Source organism: Coregonus clupeaformis, chromosome 20 (assembly GCF_020615455.1).
Source record: "Coregonus clupeaformis isolate EN_2021a chromosome 20, ASM2061545v1, whole genome shotgun sequence".
NCBI classification, from domain to species: domain Eukaryota; kingdom Metazoa; phylum Chordata; class Actinopteri; order Salmoniformes; family Salmonidae; genus Coregonus; species Coregonus clupeaformis.
In genome coordinates, this window is record NC_059211.1 from 48,678,997 (window position 1) to 48,705,261 (window position 26,265).

Sequence of the window (26,265 nt, forward strand, 5' to 3'; positions counted from 1 at the left end):
CTGATTATGTGAGAAGACCGATTTTCGGGATGTCTCATGGTCTGACAAACACCACTCTAGCTCTGTCACCTTTCACCGCAGATACGTAAGAGGGACATAAGTAAATTGCAGTTTTTCCAGAATAGAGCAACACGTATTGCACTTAGATGTACACGGAGCCTGAATGTCAGTAACATGCATGTCAATCTCTCCTGGCTCGAAGTTTAGGAGAGATTTTCTGCATCGCAATTGGTCTTTGTGCGAGGTGTTGATGTGTTGAAGGTTTCCGAACTGTCTGTTCAAGCAGTTGGCACACAGTTCGAACACTCATCGGTACAACATAAGACATGCAATCAGAGGTCTCTTCACAGTCCCCAGGTCCTGAACAGAGGCTGGGAAACACACAGTATTAAATAGAGCCATGACTACATGGAATGCTCTGCCACCCCAGGTAACTCAAGCTAACAATAAAAACAGATTCTAAAAACAGATAAAAGAACACTTTATGGCACAACTGGGTCTGTGAAGAGACAGCCATTTGATATGTATTTTTGTATTGTAATTTGCACTGTATTATGTAGGTGGTTGGCCTTGCACGAGCCTTGGCTTATGGGAGCTGGAACAGCTCATATTGCAGGAGCCGTCACCTGTTTCTGAAGCGTGAGGCAGGATATTATGTAGTGTTATGTATTTTATTTGTTGTTTTGTTTCCTGCTTTGACCCCAGGATGAGTAGCTGCTGCCTTGGCAGCAGCTAATTGGGTATCCCAATAAAATACTAAATACTACTATCTAAACTTGTACTAATCATGGTCGAATTACCGTCCGGTGGGCCCCCATGGATTTTGGTAGTCACTCTGTCAGATATCATATTAAAAATTACCAACATTTCTCTCCGCCCCATGGCAGAGTTGCAAGACATTAACTCTAAAACTTCCAATTTCGCTTAGGGCCCCCAAAAGGCTAGAGCCAGTCTCTTACTGCATGTGTGGGTATGGATGTGGGTACGCAGACCCTCGAGCCACTGCGGCCCCTGTGATGATTTCAAATTTTTTGTGGCCTCCACCCCGTCAAAGTTGCCAAAACCTGGTTTATGCTATTGCTTCAAAACTGCAATAGAGGTTTTAGGCAATTATACAGTATTTGACTACACTATGGTGAGAAAAACACACTGACATGCTACTGTGTAAAAACTGTAATTAGAATATGAATAATTTGAAATGAACCCCCTGTGTGTCTCTCTCTCTCCCCAGGTGATGGAGTGTGCTGGGCATTAGTAGGAGCTCTGTAGGACACAGCCAGCATACGTACGTGAAGGTCAGGGGTCATGTGTCATCCTGCAGCCTGATGCCCACCCTCCCGTCACCCTCACTGGCCATGGACGGGGAGAACTACCTGCACCCAGAAGGGCCGCAGCTGGACAGCAGCATGTTCGAAGTGGCCTCTTCCAATATGGAGGTACGTCGTATGCACACACACACTACACATGTTTACACATCCACCCATTTGGTAAACACAAAAGTTCCAGGAAAATGTGCAACATAATATGCTAATAATAGAAGGCTACATAATATGCTAATATTATTCCAGCAAATGTGGCTCCATAATAGAGGCTATATTATAGTATGCAAATAACAATGTTATTGTCATCAACAAGTTCCTGTTAGCATGCTCTTCATTGTAATCAGGGAGCTAATATATGACTCCCGAGTGGCGCAAGGCACTGCATCGCAGTACTAGCTGTGCCACTAGAGATCCTGGTTCGAGTCCAGGCAAAGGTATGCATTCACTAACTGTAAGTCGCTCTGGATAAGAGCGTCTGCTAAATGACTAAAATGTAAATATACAATGCATTCGGAAAGTATTCAGACCCCTTCCCTTTTTCCAAATGTTGTTACGTTACAGCTTTATTGTAAAATTGATTTAAAAAAATATTCCTCATCAATCTACACACAATACCCCATAATGACAAAGTGATAACACATTTACATGCGAAATTGAGCTCAGGTGCATCCTGTTTCCATTGATCATCCTTGAGATGTTTCTACAACTTGATTGGAGTCCACCTGTTGTAAATTCAATTGATTGGACATGATTTGGCACACACCTGTCTATATAAGGTCCCACAGTTGACAGTGCATGTCAGAGCAAAAACCAAGCGATGAGGTCGAAGGAATTGTCCGTAGAGCTCCGAGACAGGATTGTGTCAAAGCACAGATCTGGGGAAGGGTACCAAAAACATCTGCAGCATTGAAGGTCCCCATGAACACTGCGGCCTCCATCATTCTTAAATGGAAGAGGTTTGTAACCACCAAGACTCTTCCTAGAGCTGGCCGCCCGGCCAAACTGAGCAATCGGGGGAGAAGGGCCTTGGTCAGGGAGGTGACCCAGAACCCGATGGTCACTCTGACAGAGCTCCAGAGTTCCTCTGTGGAAATGGAAGAACCTTCCAGAAGGACAACCATCTCGGCAGCAATCCACCAATCAGGCCTTTATATAGCTGTGCAGCGACACTCCCCATCCAACCTGACAGAGCTTGAGAAGAGTGGAGACACTCCCCAAATACAGGTGTGCCAAGCTTGTAGCGTCATACCCAAGAAGACTCGAGGCTGTAATCGTTGCCAAAGGTGCTTCAACAAAGTACTGAGTAAAGGGTCTGAATTGATATACAGTACCAGTCAAACGTTTGGACTCGTTTGAACTCATTCAAGGGTTTTTCTTTATTTTTACTATTTTCTACAGTGTAGAATAATAGTGAAGACATCAAAACTATGAAAAAACACATATGGAATCATGTAGTAACCAAAAAAGTGTTAAACAAATCAAAATATATTTTCTATTTGAGATTCTTCAAAGTAGCCACCCTTTGCCTTGATGACAGCTTTGCACACTCTTGGCATTCTCTCAACCAGCTTCTTGAGGAATGCTTTTCCAACAGTCTTGAAGGAGTTCCCACATGCTGAGCACTTGTTGGCTGCTTTTCCTTCACTCTGCGGTCCAACTCATCCCAAACCATCTCAATTGGGTTGAGGGCGGGTGATTGTGGAGGCCAGGTCATCTGATACAGCACTCCATCACTCTCCTTGGTCAAATAGCCCTTACACAGCCTGGAGGTGTTTTTTGGGTCATTGTCCTGTCGAAAAACAAATGATAGTTCCACTAAGTGCAAACCAGATGGCATGGCGTATTGCTGCAGAATGCTGTGGTAGCCATGTTGGTTAAGTGTGCCTTGAATTGTAAATAAATCCCTGACGGTGTCACCAGCAAAGCACCCCCACACCATCACACCTCCTCCTACATGCTTCACGGTGGGAACCACACATGCGGAGATCATCCGTTCACCTACTCTGCGTCTCACAAAGACACGGTGGGTGGAACCAAACATCTCAAATTCGGACTCATCAGACCAAAGGACAGATCCCCACCAGTCTAATGTCCATTGCTCATGTTTCTTGGCCCAAGTAAGTCTCTTCTTCTTATTGGTGTCCTTTAGTAGTTGTTTCTTTGCTGAAATTCGACCATGAAGGCCTGGTTCACACAGTCTCCTCTAAACAGTTGATGTTGAGATGTGTCTGATACTTGAACTCAGTGAAGCATTTATTTGGGCTGCAATCATAGGTGCAGTTAACTCTAATGAACTTATCCTCTGCAGCAGAGGTAACTCTGGGTCTTCCTTTCCTGTGGCGTTCCTCATGAGAGCCAGTTTCATCGTAGCACTTGATGGTTTTTGCGACTGCACTTGAAGAAACTTTCAAAGTTCTTGACATTTTCCGTATTGACTGACGTTCATGTCTTAAAGTAATGATGGACTGTCGTTTTGTCTTTGCTTATTTGAGCTGTTCTTGCCATTAATATGGACTTGGTCTTTTACCAAATAGGGCTATCTTCTGTATACCACCCCTACCTTGTCACTACACAACTGATTGGCTCAAACGCATTAAGAAGGAAAGAAATTCACAAATTAACTTTTTGAAACGCATTACGTGACTACCTCATGAAGCTGGTTGAGAGAATGCCAAGCGTGTGCAAAGCTGTCATCAAGGCAACTTTGAAGAATCTCAAATCTCAAATATATTTTGATTTGTTTAACACTTTTTTGGTTACTACATGATTCCATATGTTATTTCATAGTTTTGATGTCTTCACTATTATTCTACAATGTAGAAAACCCTTGAATGAGTAGGTGTGTCCAAACTTTTAACTGGCACTGTATTTTTTAAATAAATGTCTAAAAACTAGTTTTTGCTTTGTCATTATGGGGTATTGTGTGTAGATTGATGAGGGGAAAAAACAATAATCAATTTTAGAATAAGGCTGTAACGTAACAAAATGTGGAAAAAGTCAAGTGGTCTGATTACTTTCCGAATGCACTGTAAATACTATACATGTCAATCTCTCTTGGCTATGAGTTGAGGAGAGACTTGACTGCATCACTTATTTTTATAAGAAACATTTGTGTTGAATTCCAAATTGTTTGCATAGTCAACATACACACAGCTCTGACACACACACTTACCCCACCAGACATGCCACCAGGGGACTTTTCACAGTCTCCAAATCCAGAAGAAATTCAAGAAAGGGTACAGTATTATATAGAGACATAATTACATGGAACCCTTCCATCTCATATTGCTCAAATGAACAGCAAACCTGGCTTTAAAAAAAAGATAGAGCAGCACCTCACGGCACAACGCCTCTCCCCTATTTGACCTAGATATTGATATGTAGGCTATTTGTGCCGTTTTTACATTTATGTAGTTCTGTCCTTGAGCTGTTCTTGTCAATTCATGTTCAGTATTATGTAATGTTTCATGTTTTCTGTGGAACCCAGGAAGAGTAGCTGCTGCTTTCGCAACAGCTAATGGGGATCCTAATAAAATACAAAATACTGTCATGGTGGTTTAGGACACTTTAACTTAACCAGAAACTGGAACACAAAAAATGGCTGTCATGCGTTAGACTGTTTGACATTTGGGTTGGGAAAGTGACGTCTTTGTGGTGACAGTTATCTCGACTGATGCAGGGCCTGATACTGGTTCAGGTATTAACTAGTGCAAGGCATCATCTGTGTCTCCCTTTAGGAGACGCTGGCACTATCTAGTTTCTCAGACTCAGAGGAACAAAGACATGGTAAATGGTTTGCCCAATAGCACTCTGGTTGTTTTCTTGATGGCACTCTGTGAAATGCACTGGTGAAAATAAAAGCACTTGTGCACTATATTCACAAATGTAATTTTTGGGAAAAGGGTACACCTTAAACTAATCTTTTAGGTTGTCACAAAGGTTTATCTTCATGAATGCAGATAACTTTTATATGATTCCTGACCAAGTAATTTGACAATATAAATGCAAAGCGTTTATGACCCTATGATATCCAGTCTCATATAGTGTTGTGTTTGAGTCTTCTTAGGCATGGTTAACTAATGAACCTTTTATCTTCTCTGTTTCAGAGTTCTATGTATCCCTCTGCTTCCTGGGGATCATTCTCACAGCAGTCTGAAGGATACAGCGCACACTGCCCTATGCAATCTGGAAACCAGTAAGTAACCAATCACCTCTCGTACCTTTCCTTACCCTCCCCTTCCCTCTGCTGTTTTACATGTGATGTGTGTAACCCTTTCTGTCACACACTGACATGTGAGATCACATGACAGTGTGTCAATGCATGTAATCTCTAGGAAAGGTTAATAATACCTCTACTTGGCCATCACTGTGTCAGTGAAGTTGTCCTCCATATTTGCACTTTGTTTTTGTAGTAGATCTGGTTGAGAATAGTAAGAGATATCATTTCCCCTGTTACACAGGGCTTATTAAACCCAAATTAACAAGGCAGCCGTCAAATACATTATTCAAAAGTGCCCCTAACAATAAAGTCCCAGTCAAAGTACCAATGCGTATCGAGTGTAATATTTAGCAGATTGTCATGTTTTGCATTTGCCAGTCTTAAAATCCGGGGGTGGCCTTCAGTTCCTTTATTAAATCTCCTTAATTTCCTGTGGAGGGCTGCCTGGCTGGCGTCGCCCTCGCTGCGGAAGATGAAGGTTATCTCTGCATCTGGCAGCGGGCCCTTCCCTGGCCTCCCAGTCAACTGAGATGTGCGGCTCACACTGCTCCCAAACACACACCTCTCAGACAAACACACACCTCTCAGACAAACACACACCTCTCAAACAAATATTGTGGTTAAACTCAAATATACTAATTGATAAAAAAACATTCTTATTTTTTATTTTATTTTTTAAAGGTATAATTTACATTTTTACATTTGAGTCATTTAGCAGACAGTCTTATCCAGAGCGACTTACAGTTAGTGAATGCATACTTTTTTTTTTCATACTGGCCCCCCGTGGGAATCGAACCCACAACCCTGGCGTTGCAAGCGCCATGCTCTACCAACTGAGCTATACATAAATTATATCATAGGTAGGACTGGTGGAGTTATATCGCACATGCAGCTAACAAAAACATATGGAAATGTCTGCTCTACCCAAAATTACAACATTTACATTTGAGTCATTTAGCAGACGGTCTTATCCAGAGCGACTTAGTTAGTGAATGCATACATTTTCATTAACAAAATAATTGCAGCATTACCGCAAAAATGGAAGAGGAAAGTGGAAGGGGGAAAAAGTAAGGAACTTGTCTGTCAGCCCTGCATTAAAGAACATAATTGGTTAAACAAATTTGTGATAAATAAAAAAGTATACCAGTTCTATATCGTGGAGCTCCGCCCCATAGGGGAGCTCTGCTCCTATTGGTTTACCCCGCTGCCTAGGCAGCGAACAGCCTGAGACAAAATTATGCACACACCTGCAGCCAATAGGAGTATAGGTGTCCCTATAAGAGGGGACGCTTCCCCTCAATCAGCCTCCCATTATCTTCAGCGACTGGACTGGACTGAAGAAGCCGATAAGAAGACTCAGGACGAAGAAAACGCCGTAGATTTTCCAGATCATCGACGTCGTCCTAAAATGAGCACACCAGGAGATTTTCCACCCCCAAAAGCTATTTTCAGAGCTCAGTGTCGCTGTTCCTCTATGGTGGCTGCTGACCCCCACAACTTATGTTTCTTGTGTCTAGGGTCACAGCACGCCAGGGACGGCCTCATAGATCCCCCACTATGCGCCAGGTGCGCCCTCCTTTCATTGAAAGAGAGGAAGCAGCGTTGGGCATTTTTTAGGGAGGATATTCCTCTTGAGGATGTGCTATCAGTGTTAGCCTCAGCTTCTGAGGCATCATCTGAGGGCGCTGACTCAGGAGATGACAGGGATATTGGGGAAGAGATGGATATTCCAGCGGAACAATCCATCCCTCTGACCCATGATTTTAAGACCCCATTTCCATTGGAAAGGGCGAGGTCTTTTTCATCCCTGGGCGATGATGATGCGGGCTCTGAGAATTCAGCAGCCACATCATACGCCACAGCCTCTCTGCGCTCTGACTTTCCAGGGCTCATCGAGAGGGCTGCCGAGCGCCTGCAGATTAAGCTGCCCCCCATTCCCTCCAACCCGGAAGTGGATATGATGGAGGGCGGTTCTTATTCCAGGCCCAGGAGGGCGGCGGAGCCTCTGGCACCGACCATGCCCTCGCCTGGTAAGTATGTGGAGGGCTCATTGGAGGCACCTTTAGCGGCGCGTTCGCCGGCTAAGGCGTACCTCCCATTCACCAGGGTAGAAGGCAGACAGCAGGGCTTTTCAAGGGGAATCCCTAGGCTCGAGAGCGCCCTGGCTGCGTATCTCGTGCCGGGTTCGAGTCCCTGGCCCTCGTCCAAGAAAGCCGTTCTACCCACACAGAAGGACCGACTCACAGCACAGCTGGTTGAGAAGTCCTTCGTGCTGGGAGCCCAGGCCATAGCAGCTGCGAATAATATTGCCTCCTAGCAGCCTCTCTGTCCCGCCTAACAACGGGTAAGTCTGAGCTCACTGGGGAGGAAGTGGAAGAGGCGTCCAGAATTTCTGGCGCTATTCTCCACTTAACGCAGGCATCAGCTGTGTGTGCGGGGAGGTCCATGGCCACTTCGGTGGTGGTGGAATGACACCTTTGGCTGACTATGATAGCCATGAAAGAGACAGACAGACAGCCGCGTTACTGAACGCCCCCATCTCATACGACGGCCTGTTTGTGGTCGCCATCAAATGTGCGACGGAGCATTTTATGAGGCTTGACGAGGAGAGGAAGCAGCTGGCCAGACACCTGCCACTGGCAGGAAGACTCGGCCCTGCACCGAAACGACCGTCAAGCTCCACCGCCTCAAGTAGACAGGGGTCTACAGCGAGGCGTCGTGCCCGGCGCCATGCAGCGACTTCCAGCAGCAGAGAAGCGGGCCCCGCCCCTCCTGCGGAGCCAGAGGTCCCGACCGTGCCGTTGACGAGAGAGGTCGTCAGAGCATCTTCTTGGAAGCACCCGAAGGGTGGCCAGAAGAGAAGGCGCCTATGAGGGGGCGAGAATGGGAGACGGCACAGCGGCTGGTACGACTGTGCCCACTATTCCCCCCCACCCTTCTGTTGAGGGTATGGAGGGAACTGTTGTTGTTGATGTGCTGAATAAAGAGTTGGCTCCAATTGACTTTGTCACAAGAGAGCCCCTTTTCCATGATACATCCGAGAACGTTCAAGCTCCTTCTCTCTCTCTCTCTCGCTCTCACCACTCTGAGTGTAGCTCAGCCCACCAAGGGTGCGTAGTTGAACACACACATGAGGCGGGTGTTAAAAAGGTAACAAGGCGCCGCCTTGCTTTACCTCATAAAGACCTCACATTACAGACTTCTAGGAGTGCTGTGAAGGTCTCACATAGCAGACTGCAGTCACAGCCAGGTAATGGAATGATGACGCAATCGCTATTCGGGGACGGCGCTCTGTCTCAGGCTAACGCCTCAGTCAGTGCAGTTCAGACCCGTGCTGCGTTCACGTAGGGCCGGGATATCGATGTTACGGGTTTAACCAACATATCGGTGCCCCCGTTTCTCTCAGAACACGCTAATGTTTCCTCTCCCTTTCTTGGGAGGCCCGCCTTGGGCTGTTCCACCACTTCAGTGTTGAGGAACAGCGGCGGTGAGGGCCGTTGAGGAATACAGGTCCTTCCTACTGAATGTACCACAGCTTCGCGCTCTTCCGCTTTCTCTGCATTGCTGGGAGTGGCGGCGAAGCTGTAACCTCTCCCTCTGGTTAGACCAGACGTTGCAGAAGGGTTATGCCATCCAATTTCATCGGGGGTGGTGGAGACGGTGATGAAAACGCCCGAAAAAGTCGCCGCTCTCGTTGCGGAGATTACGGAACTTTTGGCGAAGGAGGCGGTCACAGTAGTTCCCTGGGAGCAAAGGAACAAAGGGCTATATTCGCCCTATTTCCTGGTGCCGAAAAAGACATGGGGAATGAGGCCGATATTGGATTTACGCATTCTCAACGAGAGCGTAGCCAAACGGCCCTTCCGAATGCTAACGACAAAATGTCTACTGGAATGTGTCCAGAAGGGAGACTTTTGTACGAGCATAGACCTAAAGGACGCGTACTGTCATGTGCCGGTGCAGCCACGTCACATGAAGTTTCTGCAGTTCGCCTTTCAAGGGGTGGCGTACGAGTTCACGAGGATGCCATTCGGGTACGCCCTGGCACCTCGCACGTTTTCCAAATGTGTGGAGGCGGCATTGGATCCGTTGCGTCATCAGGGAATAAGGCTACTAGCCTACCTAGACGACCTACTGGTTCTCGCCCCGTCAGCAGAGCTGGCGTTCACTCACACGACACAGACAGTGATTCATCTCACGCGTCTGGGGTTCGCTGTGAATTGGAAAAAGAGCGCATCCTGGCCCAGTCATCAGATTGTCTATCTGGGGATACGGATAGACACTGTAACGATGAATTTCGGACCCTCGAAGGGTTGCTATGTTGCTAGCCCTACGAAGGTTTCGTCCGAATCACATGGTAACGGCGCTTTCGGTCATGTCACTCTTGGGTCTCATGTCGTCGGCCCATTTCGTGGTTCCGCTGGGACTCCTGCGCATGCGCAGGATACAGCGATGGTTCGCCCAACTACGACTAGACCCAGTGTGTCAACGTCGTCGGTTGGTGGTGGTTCCCCTCTCGCTCAGTGCAGATCTGAACTATTGGAGAGACCCGCATGTTCTCACGCACGGCGTCCCAATAGGCAAAGTGTCCTCCTACATTCCAGTGTTTACAGATGCCTCTCTGACTGGATGGGGAGGGACATGTCAGACCCAAGCGATAGGAGGTGTGTGGCCTCTTTCGAGTCGTCACATCAACCTCGTAGAGTTGGAAACGATTCTACTGGTTCTGATCCACTTCGCGTCTACCCTTCGGGGTCGCGATGTGCTGGTCTGGTCAGACAACCGAACCACAGTAGCCCACATCAATCGCCAGGGAGGAGTCAGGTCTCATGCACTCCACAGGGCGGCGGAGGAATTGTGGCTGTGGGCTCACGAGCACCTTCGCTCATTAAGAGCAGCACACATTCCAGGCTACTTGAACATAGGGGCAGACTTCATGTCTCGAGGGGGTCCCCGAGACGACGAGTGGCGTCTGCACCCGAACATCGTTCTCCAAATTTGGGAACGGTCCGGGAGAGCCGAGGTGGATCTATTCGCGTCACGCGTGAACATGCATTGCCCTCTTTGGTTCTCTCTTCGAGCTCAGGACGAACCGCCTCTGGGGAGGGGCGCATTTGCGCACCAACCGTGGCCGAGAGTTCTCCTGTATGCTTTCCCACCGCTGTCCTGCATTCTCCCACTGTTAGCCAGGGTGAGATCAGGCAGGCTGTCAATCATATTGGTGGCTCCCGATCGCCCAGGGGCTCCATGGTTCGCAGAGATTATTCAGATGTTGATTGCGCCACCTTGGCCTGAAGGCTTGGCTCCTGAGAGAGACAGGCTAGAGCGCCGTGGGTTATCTGATTCTTTAATCAGAACCATACAGGGTTCACGTGCCAGTTCCACTTCCAGGGTTTATGCCAGCAAATGGAACGTGTTTTCACAGTGGTGTGCCACAGAAAATGTGGACCCCGTGTGCTGTCAGGTTGAGCGTGTTCTCTCGTTCCTACAGTTCTTATTTGATAAGCAACGATAGCCCACCACCATTAAGGTGTTTACAGTGCCGATTTCAGCTTGTCATGAGGGGTTTGGCAGAGACACTGTCTTCAGCCACCCTCTGGTGAAACGTTTCCTTTTGGGAACGCGGCGGCTTAGGCCAACGTCTAGAGCCACGGTTCTTCAATGGGATTTGGCTCTGGTACTTGAAGCGCTCTGCGAGCTGCCGTTCGAACCATTGAACCAAATTCCCCTCAAGATGCTGTCTTTGAAGACGGCACTGTTGCTCGCTTTGACTACTGCTAAGCGTGTCAGTAATATGTGTGCTCATTCGACGAGACCCGACTGCCTTGCCATTAATGGTGATTTGAGCAGAGCGGTGTTACGTCCTAACCCGGCATTTATGCCAAAGGTTATTAAGAGCTCATATAGATCACAGACCGTGGAGCTGTGGGCTTTTTCTCCCCCTCCCCATGGGGAGAGGAGAGAGGAAAGACTCCATCGCCTGTGCCCAGTGCGCGCTTTGGCGTGTTACGTTGAGCGCACAGCAGCGATTAGGTCATCAGCTGTTTGTGTGTCACGTTGCGGCTGCACTAGGTAGACCACTTTCGAAACAGCGTCTGTCTCATTGGCTTTGCGAAGGCATTGAGACAGCTTATGAGGCAGCGGGGCGACAATTGCCTCAGGGTATAAGAGCCCACTCCACTCGTGGAGTAGCGGCTTCTACTGCCCTTTTCAGAGGAACAGTGGTAGAGGATATTTGTGCAGCGGCGTCGTGGTCGTCACCGTCTCCATTTATCAGTTTCTATCTCTTGGATATGTCTTCTAACTCTTTGGCTCGGTCTGTACTCAGCGTAGCTGATGAGAGACCTTGAGCTAGGAGAAAGGAATGCAGGACTAAAGAGGTAGGTCTCTTTCAGGTCCGCTCCTGTTAGAGGGAGACATATATGACTGACATGTTCAGTACAGTAGAGGGAATGTTATTAATCTGCCCACCAGTGTTAATGGGTTGGGGCGGGATGATGAGGGAAATAGTTTTGTAACTTTGTTACTTTACTATTAGACCGGTCATAAAATATTGACGGAATTGTGACGTCATCTATCTGCTGGTTCAGATTAGTATGACTCATATTCTGGTTATCTGCCCACTAGACATTGGCAATGCCATTGGACTAGGTGGGGCGGATTGTACCGAGGACACAGTATATTGTGACAGTGTGTTACAGTACTGTGGGACTTGGTCACAGCCATTGCTAGGCCCAACCTTTTCATTTAAGTTGGAAGTGTTGGGCTCGGCAGGGAGTACATTTTGGAGCGTTGCGCTCCACCTTAAACCAATAGGAGCAGAGCTCCCCTATGGGGCGGAGCTCCACGATATAGAACGATAGTTACCAGAGTTGTAACTCCAGTTCTATGAGTGGAGCGGAGCCCCATAGGACTTAAGGCCCCGCCGACCCTCCAGTCTCACTGAAGATAATTTCTCGGGAGGCTGATTGAGGGGAAGCGTCCCCTCTTATAGGGACACCTGTACTCCTATTGGCTGCAGGTGTGTGCATAATTTTGTCTCAGGCTGTTCGCTGCCTAGGCAGCGGGGTAAACCAATAGGAGCAGAGCTCCCCTATGGGGCTCCGCTCCACTCATAGAACTGGAGTTAAAACTCCGGTAACTATCGTTTCATTTAAGGACCAAAGGATTGACAGCCGTCCCATATAGATTGCAAAATAGTTGGGTCTAGACCCTGGTGAGGACGACGAGCACACAGATGAGATTCCCTGAGACTGTTTCTGACATTGTGCAGACATATTTTGGTTTTACAAACCCACAGTTTCATCAGCTGTCCGGGTGGCTGGTCTCAGACGATCCCGCAGGTGAAGAAGCCGGATGTGGAGTTCTTGGGCTGCCATAGTCACTCGTGGTCTGCGGTTGTGAGGCCGGTTGGACACACTGCCAAATTCTCTAAAACGACGTTGGAGGTGGCTTATGGTAGAGAAATGAACATTCCATTCTCTGGCAACAGCTCTGGTGGACATTCCTGCAGTCAGCATGCAAATTGCACGCTCCCTCAACTTGAGACATCTGTGGCATTGTGTTGTGTGATACAACTGCACATTTTAGAGTGGCCTTGTATTGTCCCCAGCACAAGGTGAACCTGTCTAATGATCATGCTGTTTAAGCAGCTTCTTGATATGCCAGACCTGTCAGGTAGATTATCTTGGCAAAGGAGTAATGTTCACTAACAGAATTTTAGAGAAATATGCTTTTGGTGCGTATGGAACATTTCTGGGAATTTTTATTTCAGGTCATGGAACATGGGACCAACACTTTACATGTTGCGTTTATATTTTTGTTCAGTGTATAAAGAAGCCTTCGTTAAATATTAGCTTCTTAGCTACCTAATACATATGTTTTTTCAACGTCAAATTATTGTCAATCCAAAAGCCTAGATATTTAGAGGTGGGAACCTGCTCGATGAAAGAACCATCCAATGCATACATGTGTAAGCCATCTGAATTATTTCTACAAGAATTAGAAAACAGCATACATTTAGCTTTTCCCACATTAGGTACCAATTTTAAATCAACAAGGACTTTCTGCAAGGCGACAAAATCAGATTGCAGCTCCAACAGCCTGGTCAGCCGTAGGGGCAATAGCGTACATAAGTGTCACCTGCATACAGATGAATGTTTCAGGTTTTTGCAGATAGACCAATATCATTTCCTATAAATAGTAAAGACGACAAGTCCCAAAATGGACCCCTACGGGACACCTTTAGTAATACAGAGGTAACTTCACTTGACACCATCAGAAAGCACACATTGTATCCTGTCTGACAGATAGTTCCCAAACTACTTGCAAGACAACCTTTGAATGAGTAGGGGATAGTCGACAGTCTGGAAGTGCATAATTCTCTGCTATCTGTTTAGAGGTGAATAAAGAACTCCCTCTAGTGGAACTTGAGGTATTTTCAGAAACCAAAATGGTTATTAAAAGCACCAGAAATGTCATTTTTGTCAGTTATGGAACCAGAGGCTGTCAAACCTGCTGGGGCAATGAAGGGGCGGCGTTTCTTTCAAAATATTTGACCACTTTCCGAAATTTAGCTGGATATCTACCACTCTCAGATAGACAATTGAAGAAGTATATTGACTTTGCTTTTCTAACCATGGTAAGACATCTATTTCTCAAATGTCTGAAGGACTGCCAGTCAGAGGTAGAATCAGTTAATCTAGTCTTAGCCCAAGCTAAGTTTCCTTCACAAAATCGTTCAGACCATTCATGCATGAACCATGGGTTAGATCTGTCATTTACCCATAATCTCTTTTATGGGGCATGCTTATCTGCAACAGAGTTAAACAGAGAGGTAAAACATTTAAAGGCCTCATCTGAATCAGCACTAGAGGACAAACCCTCCCAATCATACAACCCCATGTCATACAGCAAAGGTTGCTCATTGAAAGTTCTAAATTGTATCTAGGTAATAATGTGTGGACACAATTTAGGTAGCTTAGTATCTCTAATGCAGGCAATGAGACAATGGTCACTGAGCTCGTTAGCAAAGATTCCATATGCTGTATACTTATGAGGGGCGTTTGTCCGAATAATATCCAAAAGAGTATATTTTTCAGGGTGTTTTAACTTGGTTTAGTTATCAGTTGAGTTAAATTTAGATCAAATATATTTGTACTATCTGATACTGGCATCAACCAATCCAAGTTAAGATCACCCAATATGAATAATTCAGGTTTATCATATTTAGACAGCAAGTCAGACAATTTGTTAAGAGCAATTGGGAGGGCTGAGGGTTGGCGATTAACTCCCACTAACGTGCATTGGGGACAGAGGTGGTAATACACACAGCAACATTCAAGTTGTTCTTTATGAATATCGCGACACCCCCAGCTCTGTCAGACCTATAAACATTATATCCATTCAGAGACACATCAGTATGGCACATACTTTTTTAACCAAGTCACAGTAATTATCTAAATGTCCGTGTTAGTTTGAGAAGCCAGAATTACAGTAAGATCAATTTTTAAAAAATCGAAATTCTGACATTTACATGAATCAGTCCAAGGTCACAGCTGCGGGATTTCAGATCAGACGGAGTCTCTAACACAAACATGCTATGATCAGTAGGTAACCCTCTATATGATATAGCCATGGGGTTGGCTTGAAATGGTATCCATACAAAATTGCTTAGAACTGTGCCATTTGGTCTATGCCTCGAACGAGGATGTTCATTAATACAAGACTCAATGAGGGTTACCTGTTTCGGGCAAGGACTGATATCACTGTTTTTAAGTACCTTTTCAATGTTCGCACTCAGCATCCAAGCTCTTCTCCTGTTCGGGTGCAGGCCGTCCCTTTTAGAAATTGTCAATAAAATCCAGTCTGGCTGCCAGCTGAAGGCGGGCCAGATGAGTGGACATGAGTAAAGGGACTGATGTTGTCACCCTGTTGTTTAATGTTGGCTATCACTTGCCTGGCATCGGGGTCTCCAGGACCAGAGCGGACTCCTGGGGGCGGATAGTCAACTTCCAGCGGTGCAAAGTTGTTTGCCAGGCAGAGTGGATCCTCCAAGGCAGGAAAGGACCGCCCAGGTCACGGCTCCTTCGGGCCCTTTCACCTAACCACCTTGGCCCAGTCTCTATGGTGAAGTGGAGTTGAACAAGCCACCTGCTCCAAGAAGTGGGAGAGGTCGACTTTGCCCAACTCTCCATCACCCTGGGCGAGAGAGATGTTCAGCTCCTAAATATATTTAGCCTGGGCTATAGCTACATTGGTGAACTCATCAACGAGGCTGACCAGCTCGTCAGATAGCCGGCGAATGTCCTTCTGCAGCCGTCCGATATCATACATCAGCCAGTCAGACCAAAGGCACTTTTTACAGACATACCCCTGTTCCGACTTCCACTCTGTCCTTCTGGTTAGTGAACATTTCAGTGGTAGCATTGGACAGTCAATGGTTGCCATTGATATCCAACAGTGATTGGGAGTCCCATAGGGCAGCACACAATTGGCCCAGCGTCATCCGAGTTTGTCCAGGGTAGGCAGTCACTGTAAATACGATTTTTTTTTCATAAATGTCTTGCCTGGTAAAATAAAAAATAAAATAAAAAATATCCATTGGATAGCTGTCGGTAGGCATAATGCTAAAAACAAAGCAGGCTAGCCACAGCTAGCAGTGCTATCTTAAAGTTTAAAAAGTCCAGTAAGGCGGTGTGTTCCGTGAAGAGCTAAAAAAAAAAAGACGAGTGCATCGGTCCGGACCTGTACAGGCCGTCGATCAATAAACTCAATAAAATAAAATATATAATAGCCTATAAAGGAGAATAAAATAGCTCACATGAGCTTAACCGCTCGCTCCACTACTCACTCCAAACACAACTTGCTACACGTCGTCCCAGATTGCTCTGCGGTCCACGATGTGGATGGGGGCGTGCTCAGCTCACCATTTCCTGTAGTCCACGATCAGCTCCTTTGTCTTGCTGACATTGAGGAGAGGTGGTTGTCCGGGCACCACAATGCCAGGTCACTGACCTCCCTATAGGCTGTCTCATCGTCGTCGGTGATCAGGTCTACCACTGTCACAATCGTGGATGAACAGGGAGTACAGGAGGGGACTAAGCAAGTCCAGGATCCAGTTCCATATAGATTGTTCAGTCCCAGGGTCCTGAACTTAGTGATGAGCTTGGATGGCACTATGGTGTTGAACGCTGAGCTGTAGTCGATGAATAGCATTCTCACATAGGTGTTCCTCTTGGCCAGGTGGGAGAGTGCAGTGTGGAGTGCAATAGAGATTGCGTCATCTGTCAAATCAAATGTATTTATAAAGGCCTTTTTACATCAGCAGATGTCACGAAGTGCTTATACAGAAATCCAGCCTAAAACCCCATACAGCAAGTAATGATGTAGAAAATACTGTCATATGTAGAAGCACGGTTGCTAGGGAAAACTCCCTAGAAAGGCAGGAACCTAGGAAGAAACCTAGAAAGTAACCAGGCTCTGAGGGGTGGCCAGTCCTCTTCTGGCTGTGCCGGGTGGAGATTATAAGAGTACATGGCCATTAAGGCCAGATTGTGGCTCTGTTGGGGTGGTATGTGAATTGGAGTGGGTCCAGGGTGTCTGGGATGATGGTGTTGATGTGAGCCATGACCAGCCTTTCGCTATGGGGCGAAAGTCATTTAGACAGGTTACCTTGGCGTTCTTGGGCGCAGGGACAATGGTTGTCTGCTTGAAACATGTAGGTTTTACAGACTGGGTCAGGGAGAGGTTGAAAATGTCAGTAAAGTTACTTTCCAGCTTGTCAGCTCATGCTCGGAGTACGCGTCCTGGTAATCCGTCTGGCCTCGCAGTCTTGTGAATGTTAACCTTTTTAAAGGTCTTACTCACATCGGCTACGGAGAGCGAGATCACACAGTCATATGGAACATCTGGCGCTCTCATGCATGGTTCAGTGTTGCTTGCCTTGAAGCGAGTATAGAAGGCATTTAGCTCGTCTGGTAGGCTCGCGTCACTGGGCAATTCGTGGCTGGGTTTCCTTTTGTAATCCGTGAGAGTTTGCAAGCCCTGCCACATCCAAAGGTAGGCAAAAACACCTCCACTACGCTGAAAAACCTGTTTTCACTTTGTTATTATGGGATATTGTGTGTAGTCCATTTTGAATTCAGCACAACAAAATGTGAAATTAGTCAAGGGGTACAAACACTTTCTGAAGGCACTACAGTGAGGGGAAAAAAGTATTTGATCCCCTGCTGATTTTGTACGTTTGCCCACTGACAAAGACATGATCAGTCTATAATTTTAATGGTAGGTTTATTTGAACAGTGAGAGACAGAATAACAACAAAAAAAATCCAGAAAAACGCATGTCAAAAATGTTATAAATTGATTAGCATTTTAATGAGGGAAATAAGTATTTGACCCCTCTGCAAAACATGACTTAGTACTTGGTGGCAAAACCCTTGTTGGCAATCACAGAGGTCAGACGTTTCTTGTAGTTGGCCACCAGGTTTGCACACATCTCAGGTGGGATTTTGTCCCACTCCTCTTTGCAGATCTTCTCCAAGTAATTATGGTTTAGAAGCTGACGTTTGGCAACTCGAACCTTCAGCTCCCTCCACAGATTTTCTATTGGATTAAGGTCTGGAGACTGGCTAGGCCACTCCAGGACCTTAATGTGCTTCTTCTTGAGCCACCCCTTTGTTGCCTTGGCCGTGTGTTTTGAGTAATTGTTATGCTGGAATACCCATCCACGACCCATTTTCAATGCCCTGGCTGAGGGAAGGAGGTTCTCACCCAAGATTTGACGGTACATGGCCCCGTCCATCGTCCCTTTGATGCGGTGAAGTTGTCCTGTCCCCTTAGCAGAAAAACACCCCCAAAGCATAATATTTCCACCTCCATGTTTGACGGTGGGGATGGTGTTCTTGGGGTCATAGGCCGCATTCCTCCTCCTCCAAACACGGCGAGTTGAGTTGATGCCAAAGACCTCGATTTTGGTCTCATCTGACCACAACACTTTCACCCACTTCTCCTCTGAATCATTCAGATGTTCATTGGCAAACTTCAGACGGGCCTGTATATGTTATTTCTTGAGCAGGGGGACCTTGCGGGCGCTGCAGGATTTCAGTCCTTCACAGCGTAGTGTGTTACCAATTGTTTTCTTGGTGACTATGGTCCCAGCTGCCTTGAGATCATTGACAAGATCCTCCCGTGTAGTTCTGGGCTGATTCCTCGACGTTCTCATGATCATTGCAACTCCACGAGGTGAGATCTTGCATGGAAACCCAGGCCGAGGGAGATTGACAGTTATATTGTGTTTTTTCCATGTGTGATTAATTGTCACCTTCTCACCAAGCTGCTTGGCAATGGTCTTGTAGCCCATTCCAGCCTTGTGTAGGTCTACAATCTTGTCCCTGACATCCTTGGAGAGCTCTTTGGTCTTGGCCATGTTGGAGAGTTTGGAATCTGATTGATTGATCGCTTCTGTGGACAGGTGTCTTTTATACAGGTAACAAACTGAGATTAGGAGCACTCCCTTTAAGAGTGTGCTCCTAATCTCAGCTCGTTACCTGTATAAAAGACACCTGGGAGCCAGAAATCTTTCTGATTGAGAGGGGGTCAAATACTTATTTCCCCTCATTAAAATGCAAATCCATTTTTGACATGCGTTTTTCTGGATTTTGTTGTTGTTATTCTGTCTCTCACTGTTCAAATAAACCTACCATTAAAATTATAGACTGATCATTTCTTTGTCAGTGGGCAAACGTACAAAATCAGCAGGGGATCAAATACTTTTTTCCCTCACTGTATGTATATACTGTATTCTAGTCAATGCTCATCCTATATACAGTTGAAGTCGGAAGTTTACATACACTTAGGTTGGAGTCATTAAAACTCGTTTTTCAACCACTCCACAAATGTCTTGTTAACAAACTATAGTTTTGGCAAGTCGGTTAGGACATCTACTTTGTGCATCCAACAATTGTTTACAGACAGATTATTTCACTTATAATTAACTGTATCACAATTCCATTGGGTCAGAAGTTTACATACACTAAGGTGACTGTGCAGCTTGGACAGCTTGGAACAGCTTGGAAAATTTAAACAGCTTGGAAAATTCCAGAAAATGATGTCATGGCTTTAGAAGCTTCTGATAGGCTAATTGAAATAATTTGAGTCAATTGGAGGTGTACCTGTGGATGTATTTCAAGGCCTACCTTCAAACTCAGTGCCTCTTTGCTTGACATCATGGGAAAATCAAAAGAAATCAGCCAAGACCTCAGAAAATAAAAATGTTGACATCCACAAGTCTGGTTCATCCTTGGGAGCAATTTCCAAACGCCTGAAGGTACCACATCTGTACAAACAATAGTACGCAAGTAGAAACACCATGGGACCACGCAGCCGTCATACCGCTCAGGAAGGAGACGCGTTCTGTCTCATAGAGATGAACGTACTTTGTGATGCGAAAAGTGCAAATCAATCCCAGAACAACATTAAAGGTCCTTGTGAAGATGCTGGAGGAAATGGGTACAAAAGTATCTATATCCACAGTAAAACGAGTCCTATGTCGACTTAACCTGAAAGGCCGCTCAGCAAGGAAGAAGCCACTGCTCCAAAACCGCCATAAAATGCCAGACTACGGTTTGCATCTGCACATGGGGACATAGATCGTACTTTTTGGATAAATGTCCTCTGGTCTGATGAAACAAAAAGAGAACTGTTTGGCCATAATGACCACCGTTATGTTTGGAGGAAAAAGGGGGTGCTTGCAAGCCAAAGAACACCATCCCAACCGTGAAGTACGGGGGTGGCAGCATCATGCTGTGGGGGTGCTTTGCTGTAGGAGGGACTGGTGCACTTCACAAAATAGATGGCATCATGAGGAAGGAAAATTATGTGGATATATTGAAGCAACATCTCAAGACATCAGTCAGGAAGTTAAAGCTTGGTCGCAAATGGGTCTTCCAAATGGACAATGACCCCAAACATACTTCCAAAGTTGTGGCAAAATGGCTTAAGGTCAACAAAGTCAAGGTATTGGAGTGGCCATCACAAAGCCCTGACCTCAATCCTATAGAAAAGTTGTGGGTAGAACTGAAAAAGTGTGTGCGAGCAAGGAGACCTACAAACCTGACTCAGTTACACCAGCTCTGTCAGGAGGAATGGGCCAAAATTCACCCAAGTTATTGTGGGAAGCTTGTGGAAGGCTACCCAAAATGTTTGACCCAAGTTAAACAATTTAAAGGCAATGCTACCAAATACTAATTGAGTGTACGTAAACTTCTGACCCACTGGGAATGTGATGAAAGAAATAAAAGCTGAAATAAATCATTCTCTCTACTATTATTCTGACATTTCACATTCTTAAAATAAAGTGGTGATCCTAACTGACCTAAGACAGATAATTGTTACTAGGATTAAATGTCAGGAATTGTGAAAAACTGAGTTTAAATGTATTTGACTAAGGTGTATGTAAACTTCCGACTTACATTTACATTTACATTTTAGTCATTTAGCAGACGCTCTTATCCAGAGCGACTTACAGTTAGTGAATACATATTTTTTTTATACTGGCCCCCCGTGGGAATCGAACCCACAACCCTGGCGTTGCAAACGCCATGCTCTATCAATTGAGCTACATCCCTGCCGGCCATTCCCTCCCCTACCCTGGACGACGCTGGGCCAATTGTGCGCCGCCCATGAGTCTCCCGGTCGCGGCCGGCGGCGACAGAGCCTGGATTCGAACCAGGATCTCTAGTGGCACAGTTAGCACTGCTATGCAGTGCCTTAGACTGCAGTGTTAGACTTCAACTGTAACTACCTCGGTACACACCTTTTCTATTCATATACTGTCTATACACACCATCATATACACTGAGTGTACAAAACATTAAGAACACCTTCCTAATATTGCGTTGCACCGCCCCTCCCCCCTTTTGCCCTCAGAACAGCCTAAATTCCTCAGAGCATGGACTCTACGAGGTGTCAAAAGCGTTCCACAGGGATGCTGGCCCAAGTTGACTCCAATGTACATATACACTGAGGGTACCTTTTTTTGAAGAACACCTGCTCTTTCCATGACACAGATTGACCAGGTGAATCCAGGTGAACGCTATGATCCCTTATTGATGTCACTTGTTAAATCCACTTCAGTGAGTGTAGATGAAGGGGAGTAGACGGGTTAAAGAAGGATTTGTAAGGCTTGAGACTATTGAGACATGGTTTGTGTATGTGTGCCATTCAGAGGGGGAATGGGCTAGACAAAATATTTGAGTGCTTTTGAATGGGATATGGTAGTAGGTGCCAGGCCCCCCCCCCCCTGTTTGTGTCAAGAACTGCAACGTTGCTGGGTTTTTCACACTCAACAGTTTCCTGTCTGTATCAAGAATGGTCCACCACCCAAAGGACATCCAGCCAACTTGACACAACGGTGGGAAGCATTGGAGTCAACATGGGCCAGTATCCCCGTGGAATGCTTTCGACACCTTGTAGAGTCCATGCCCCGAGGAATTGAGTGTGTTCTGAGGGCAAAAGGCAGGGGTGCAACTCAATATTAGGAAGGTGTTGTTAATGTTTTGTACACTCAGTGTAGATTTATATTCAGGACTCTAACATTGCTCATTCTGATATTTCTTAATTCCTTTATTTTTTGGATTTGTGTGTATTGTTTTGTATTCGGTTTGGGCGGTAGACCAGGATATTTGGAAATGGCCACGGGATGGTTTTTCAATACCACCAGTACAGTTGCAACTATTTCTTTGAAGTGTTTCTATACATTTTAATATTTGTAGCTACTTTTTAAGTAAATACCTGCAGTCAACTTGTGCAATATGATAGAAGATAAAGCAGATTGCGTTCTTCATTTCACCTGTCACATTTTACATTATGAAGTTTACCATAGTTCCCCAGAACAGTTGAGCCAGTCACGTGTTTGTTTGTAAATAACACAACTGGAGAAAGCTGGAGCAGGTGAGTCCAGCTGTGTATTGACAGGGGTTGCGTTTTATATTGAAAGTCAAGTGGGTTTTTTGGCTTCCATAGCGTGATCAGGGACATGCAACTATAGTTTTCCATCAGAGAAAATGCATCAGTGCAATACATTCGGCAGAAAATGGCTTCATTTTCATCAGATGACAACAGAATTGCAACGCTATTTGGCTGGCAGCCACACAAGTAGGCTAAATGAGATTACAATGAAAAACCAAGGTCTTTTTTGCAAAAACTATGCATGGCCATCATATTTCTAATATTTATCATAGAAAGAATGTAGCCAGCTACATTTCCTAATGTTTTTCTTAAAGGTAATCTTGCATTTTATCTGAGAAAAGTAGGCTGGCTACACCAAGAAAAGTACAAGAGAAAAGTAGCTCCACATCAGTCAGAGCGCTGTCTGCTGATAGAATGCCCAACCTGTGAATTCTCATCCGAGTGGAGAAGTGCAACTGAAGCACAAAATTAGTCTGATGCCGAGAAGAAATTACAATAAGAAGCATTTTGGATCCACGTTTTACGAAACGCATCAAGATATTTCTTATGCGTTTTTATAAATAAAAAAATCCTGCGTGAAAAACGAAGAATTATGCGTTAACGCGACCCCTAAATTGAACTTGCTAGTTATCTAAGTAACTGGTTGAATTAATAAGGTGACGGGGCATCATATTGTGTTGGCTTTATGACGTGTTTGAGAAGTCAAAGCCCTTTGGATAACTTATCTGTACAGCTGCCACTGCTATCTATTGATTTCCTTGTTTTTCCCCATCTTCTCTGAGCAGAGCAGGCAGGCCCGTTGCCCTAGTTAGCATATTTAGCTAGCAACCTCCATGGAAATTCGCTATTACTTGTGCTAATTTTGTTAGCACTCTGGTAATAGACGCCCATATTTTTTGTGTGCATTTTTTGGCGCCCCCTTGCGTACTAAGTCAGTAATACCATAAATCCCGGGATGAGAGAATGACGATATGAACATTTGATTGCCTCTCAACCCTATTTTGTATTGTTAGCTGTTACTGCACTGTTGGAGCTAGAAACATAAGCATTTCGCTTGCACCTGCAATAGCATCTGCAAAATGTGTATGTGTCCAATAAGATTTGATTTGATTTTGACTAGGCTTGGGTGGTATACCGTATACCGGGTTGTTTGGAAAAAGCCACGGGATGGTTTTTCAATACCCTCAATACCGTAAAAACTATTTATTAAATGTTTTTTTTATTTTATACATTTGAATATGTGTAGCTCCTTTTTAAATACCTGTAGTCAATTTGTGCAATACGTTAGGAGATAAAGAACATTGTGTTCTTAATTTCACCTGTCACATTATTATGAAGCTTACGGCAGTCCCCAGTCACGTGGTGTCTGTTTACAAGCACACAATGACTAGAGACCGGAACCTTGTGAGTCACTCACTGTTGTGCAGCATGCGCCAGGTGATCTAATTATTGTATGGAATTCACAACAAAATGTTTTCCGGCTAGATATATCTTATAACTATTAAGTTAACTGTCTAAAATGTGCTAAATGCTCTGCAGTTGTGCATTTGGTTTGCTAATTTAGTAGCTTGTTGGCTATCTAGCTAAGTGGTTAGCTTCTTCCAAAATCAAGCATTCGCTTGGTAACAGCAGAGAATCCTCTCCTGGATCACACACACACACACATGTTTGTTTTTCTATCCTTGTGGGGACCAAACAATTGATTCCCATAAAAAATCTTCCCTAAACCTAACCTTCTACATAATCCTAACCCTGACCCCTAAACCTAACCCCTAACCCTAAACCTAACCCCTAACCCTAAACCTAACCCCTAAGCCTAAAATAGTATTTCCCTGTGGTTACCAACGAAATGTCCCCACTTGTCCTAATGTTCCTTGTTTTACTATCCTTGTGAGGACTACTGGTCCCCACAAGGGTTGTAGAACAAAAAACACACACACACACTGACTCCGTAGTCTTGGACAGAGAAAATTATTTGTGAGTATTTATGGACGTTATTGAGATGTTGCAAGTTCTTGGCAATACGAATTTGCCTTGTAGCTAATTTCCCTGCTGTTTGATGATCGAACACACGCTCCATCCGGGTCTTTTTATTCCATAGTTGTCCGGACTAGCCTGTTATTCGAGACGAGCAATACAGGTTTGATCTCTCTCTGAATGTTATTGCATTACACTTTTGTTTATCATGTCCTTCTGTCCTGACCAAATGTATAAGCTTGGAGGTCACCTTAACTGGCTTTATCTCCCCAGACTGCAATAACAGTTATGCATCAGGTGAGAGGTGATTAGTGACAGTTTACTTTCTGTTTGGCCTGCCTGCCCTACATACACTAGATTGTGTATGACCAGCTTGAACCAGTCCAATAGATGTTATAAAATAGCCTTTTAGTCACAGGTAGTTACAGAAATATTAGAGATTGTTGATGCTGCATAACTGGGTTGTGGTTTTGTAACACTACATAACAAGCTAAATATTCCTGGGAAATGCTTGCAGTCAGTGAGGCACTGTGGCACGGGGCCGACTGGCTTTGTGTTATTGGAATGCTGCTAGTACTGACGCATTCTGCCAAGGCAGCAATATCACTGTCATGTCAGGAGAGGCTACAGGGTTAGGCTCGGGATTTCCAGTTTTATTTGAAGCTTTAGGATGCTGCACTGTGACCCTTGCTAGGTGGCTGACGGTGACCCTTCAAAATAAACAGATAAACATGTTCTATTACAGGTGTTGTTTTTCCAGACTGATCAGGAAACCCTTATTTCTGATGCTAGGAAATCTGGAATACATTTTCGGGATTTACCACACTGACTATTGTGTGCCGATCAAATCCCTGAATCTCCATGTTAAAACACCCTCACACCAAGCTTTGCTCTTGCTGTACAAAACCGCCTGGCTTTAGACCAACAGCAGCTCTCCCCGTGGCTTATCTCTCCATTCCTATGTGAGCCCGTTCTTTAAATAACAACCTCAATTATCCTCCAGCTGATCTGTGGCCTGTGTTGGAGGACAGTTTCATCCCTCAATCCCCCATGTAGAGATCAGCTCACACAGGATTTGAGCCTGGGAGCTGTACGGTTGTTACTTTTACTTTCTTTCTATACTGCCCTCCTCATTTGGGCACCGTCATGCCCTGCCTGCTGTGACTCAGTGAGAAAGTGAAAATATCAGACAGGCAGCAGAGGTTCCTGAGAAAGCCATCAAAGGGGGTGTTTTTCCACTGAACTAGGTCGTGATTCCAGGAAGAGAGAGTGAAAGAGCAGAGCGCCTCTCCGTTCCCTGAAGCGCAGAGGGGAGTCACATGAAGCCCTGAGCTCAGAGAGCCGTGACTCGACACAGCTGTGTGCCACTCCAGTGTCTTTGTGTTGGTGTGTGTGTTACAAGTCGACTCGGTACAGCGCCAGTGTGTTTGTGTTGATGTCTGTGGATTTCTGTGCGAGTCTGACTCTGGACGAAGGCAGTATGGTCAGTGTACAGTCAGCGTGGCCTCCGTGGATCATGGAACCCGATGACGGGTAGGTTCTTTCTCTCTCTCTCTCTCTCTCTCTCTCTCTCTCTCTCTCTCTCTCTCTCTCTCTCTCTCTCTCTCTCTCTCTCTCTCTCTCTCTCTCTCTCTCTCTCTCTCTCTCTCTCTCTCTGACTTTTTACCTTTATGGTTGGTTGTTATTAGGGCCGTGACGATACCAGTATCGCGATACTCGTTAGTATCGTGGCAAGGAAACCAAAGGATTTAACTTCTTTAGGAAGACAGCCCTAATG

General features: G+C 45.4%; 1 protein-coding gene across 3 annotated transcripts in view; it reads left to right on the top strand.

Moving 5' to 3' along the window:
* Positions 1 to 26,265, top strand: part of LOC121533577 (protein strawberry notch homolog 2-like) — a 120,911-nt gene that overhangs the window by 36,136 nt on the left and 58,510 nt on the right. For 2 of the 3 annotated variants that reach the window (XM_041839644.2, XM_045205537.1), the window contains exons 2-3: positions 1,232 to 1,436; positions 5,429 to 5,517. In XM_041839644.2, the coding sequence (XP_041695578.2) occupies positions 1,326 to 1,436; positions 5,429 to 5,517 (200 nt within the window). In that variant the 5' untranslated portion in view covers positions 1,232 to 1,325. Of the gene's footprint in view, positions 1 to 1,231; positions 1,437 to 5,428; positions 5,518 to 24,266; positions 26,022 to 26,265 lie in introns of those variants that run through there. The other variant, XM_045205538.1, reaches the window with a different exon arrangement.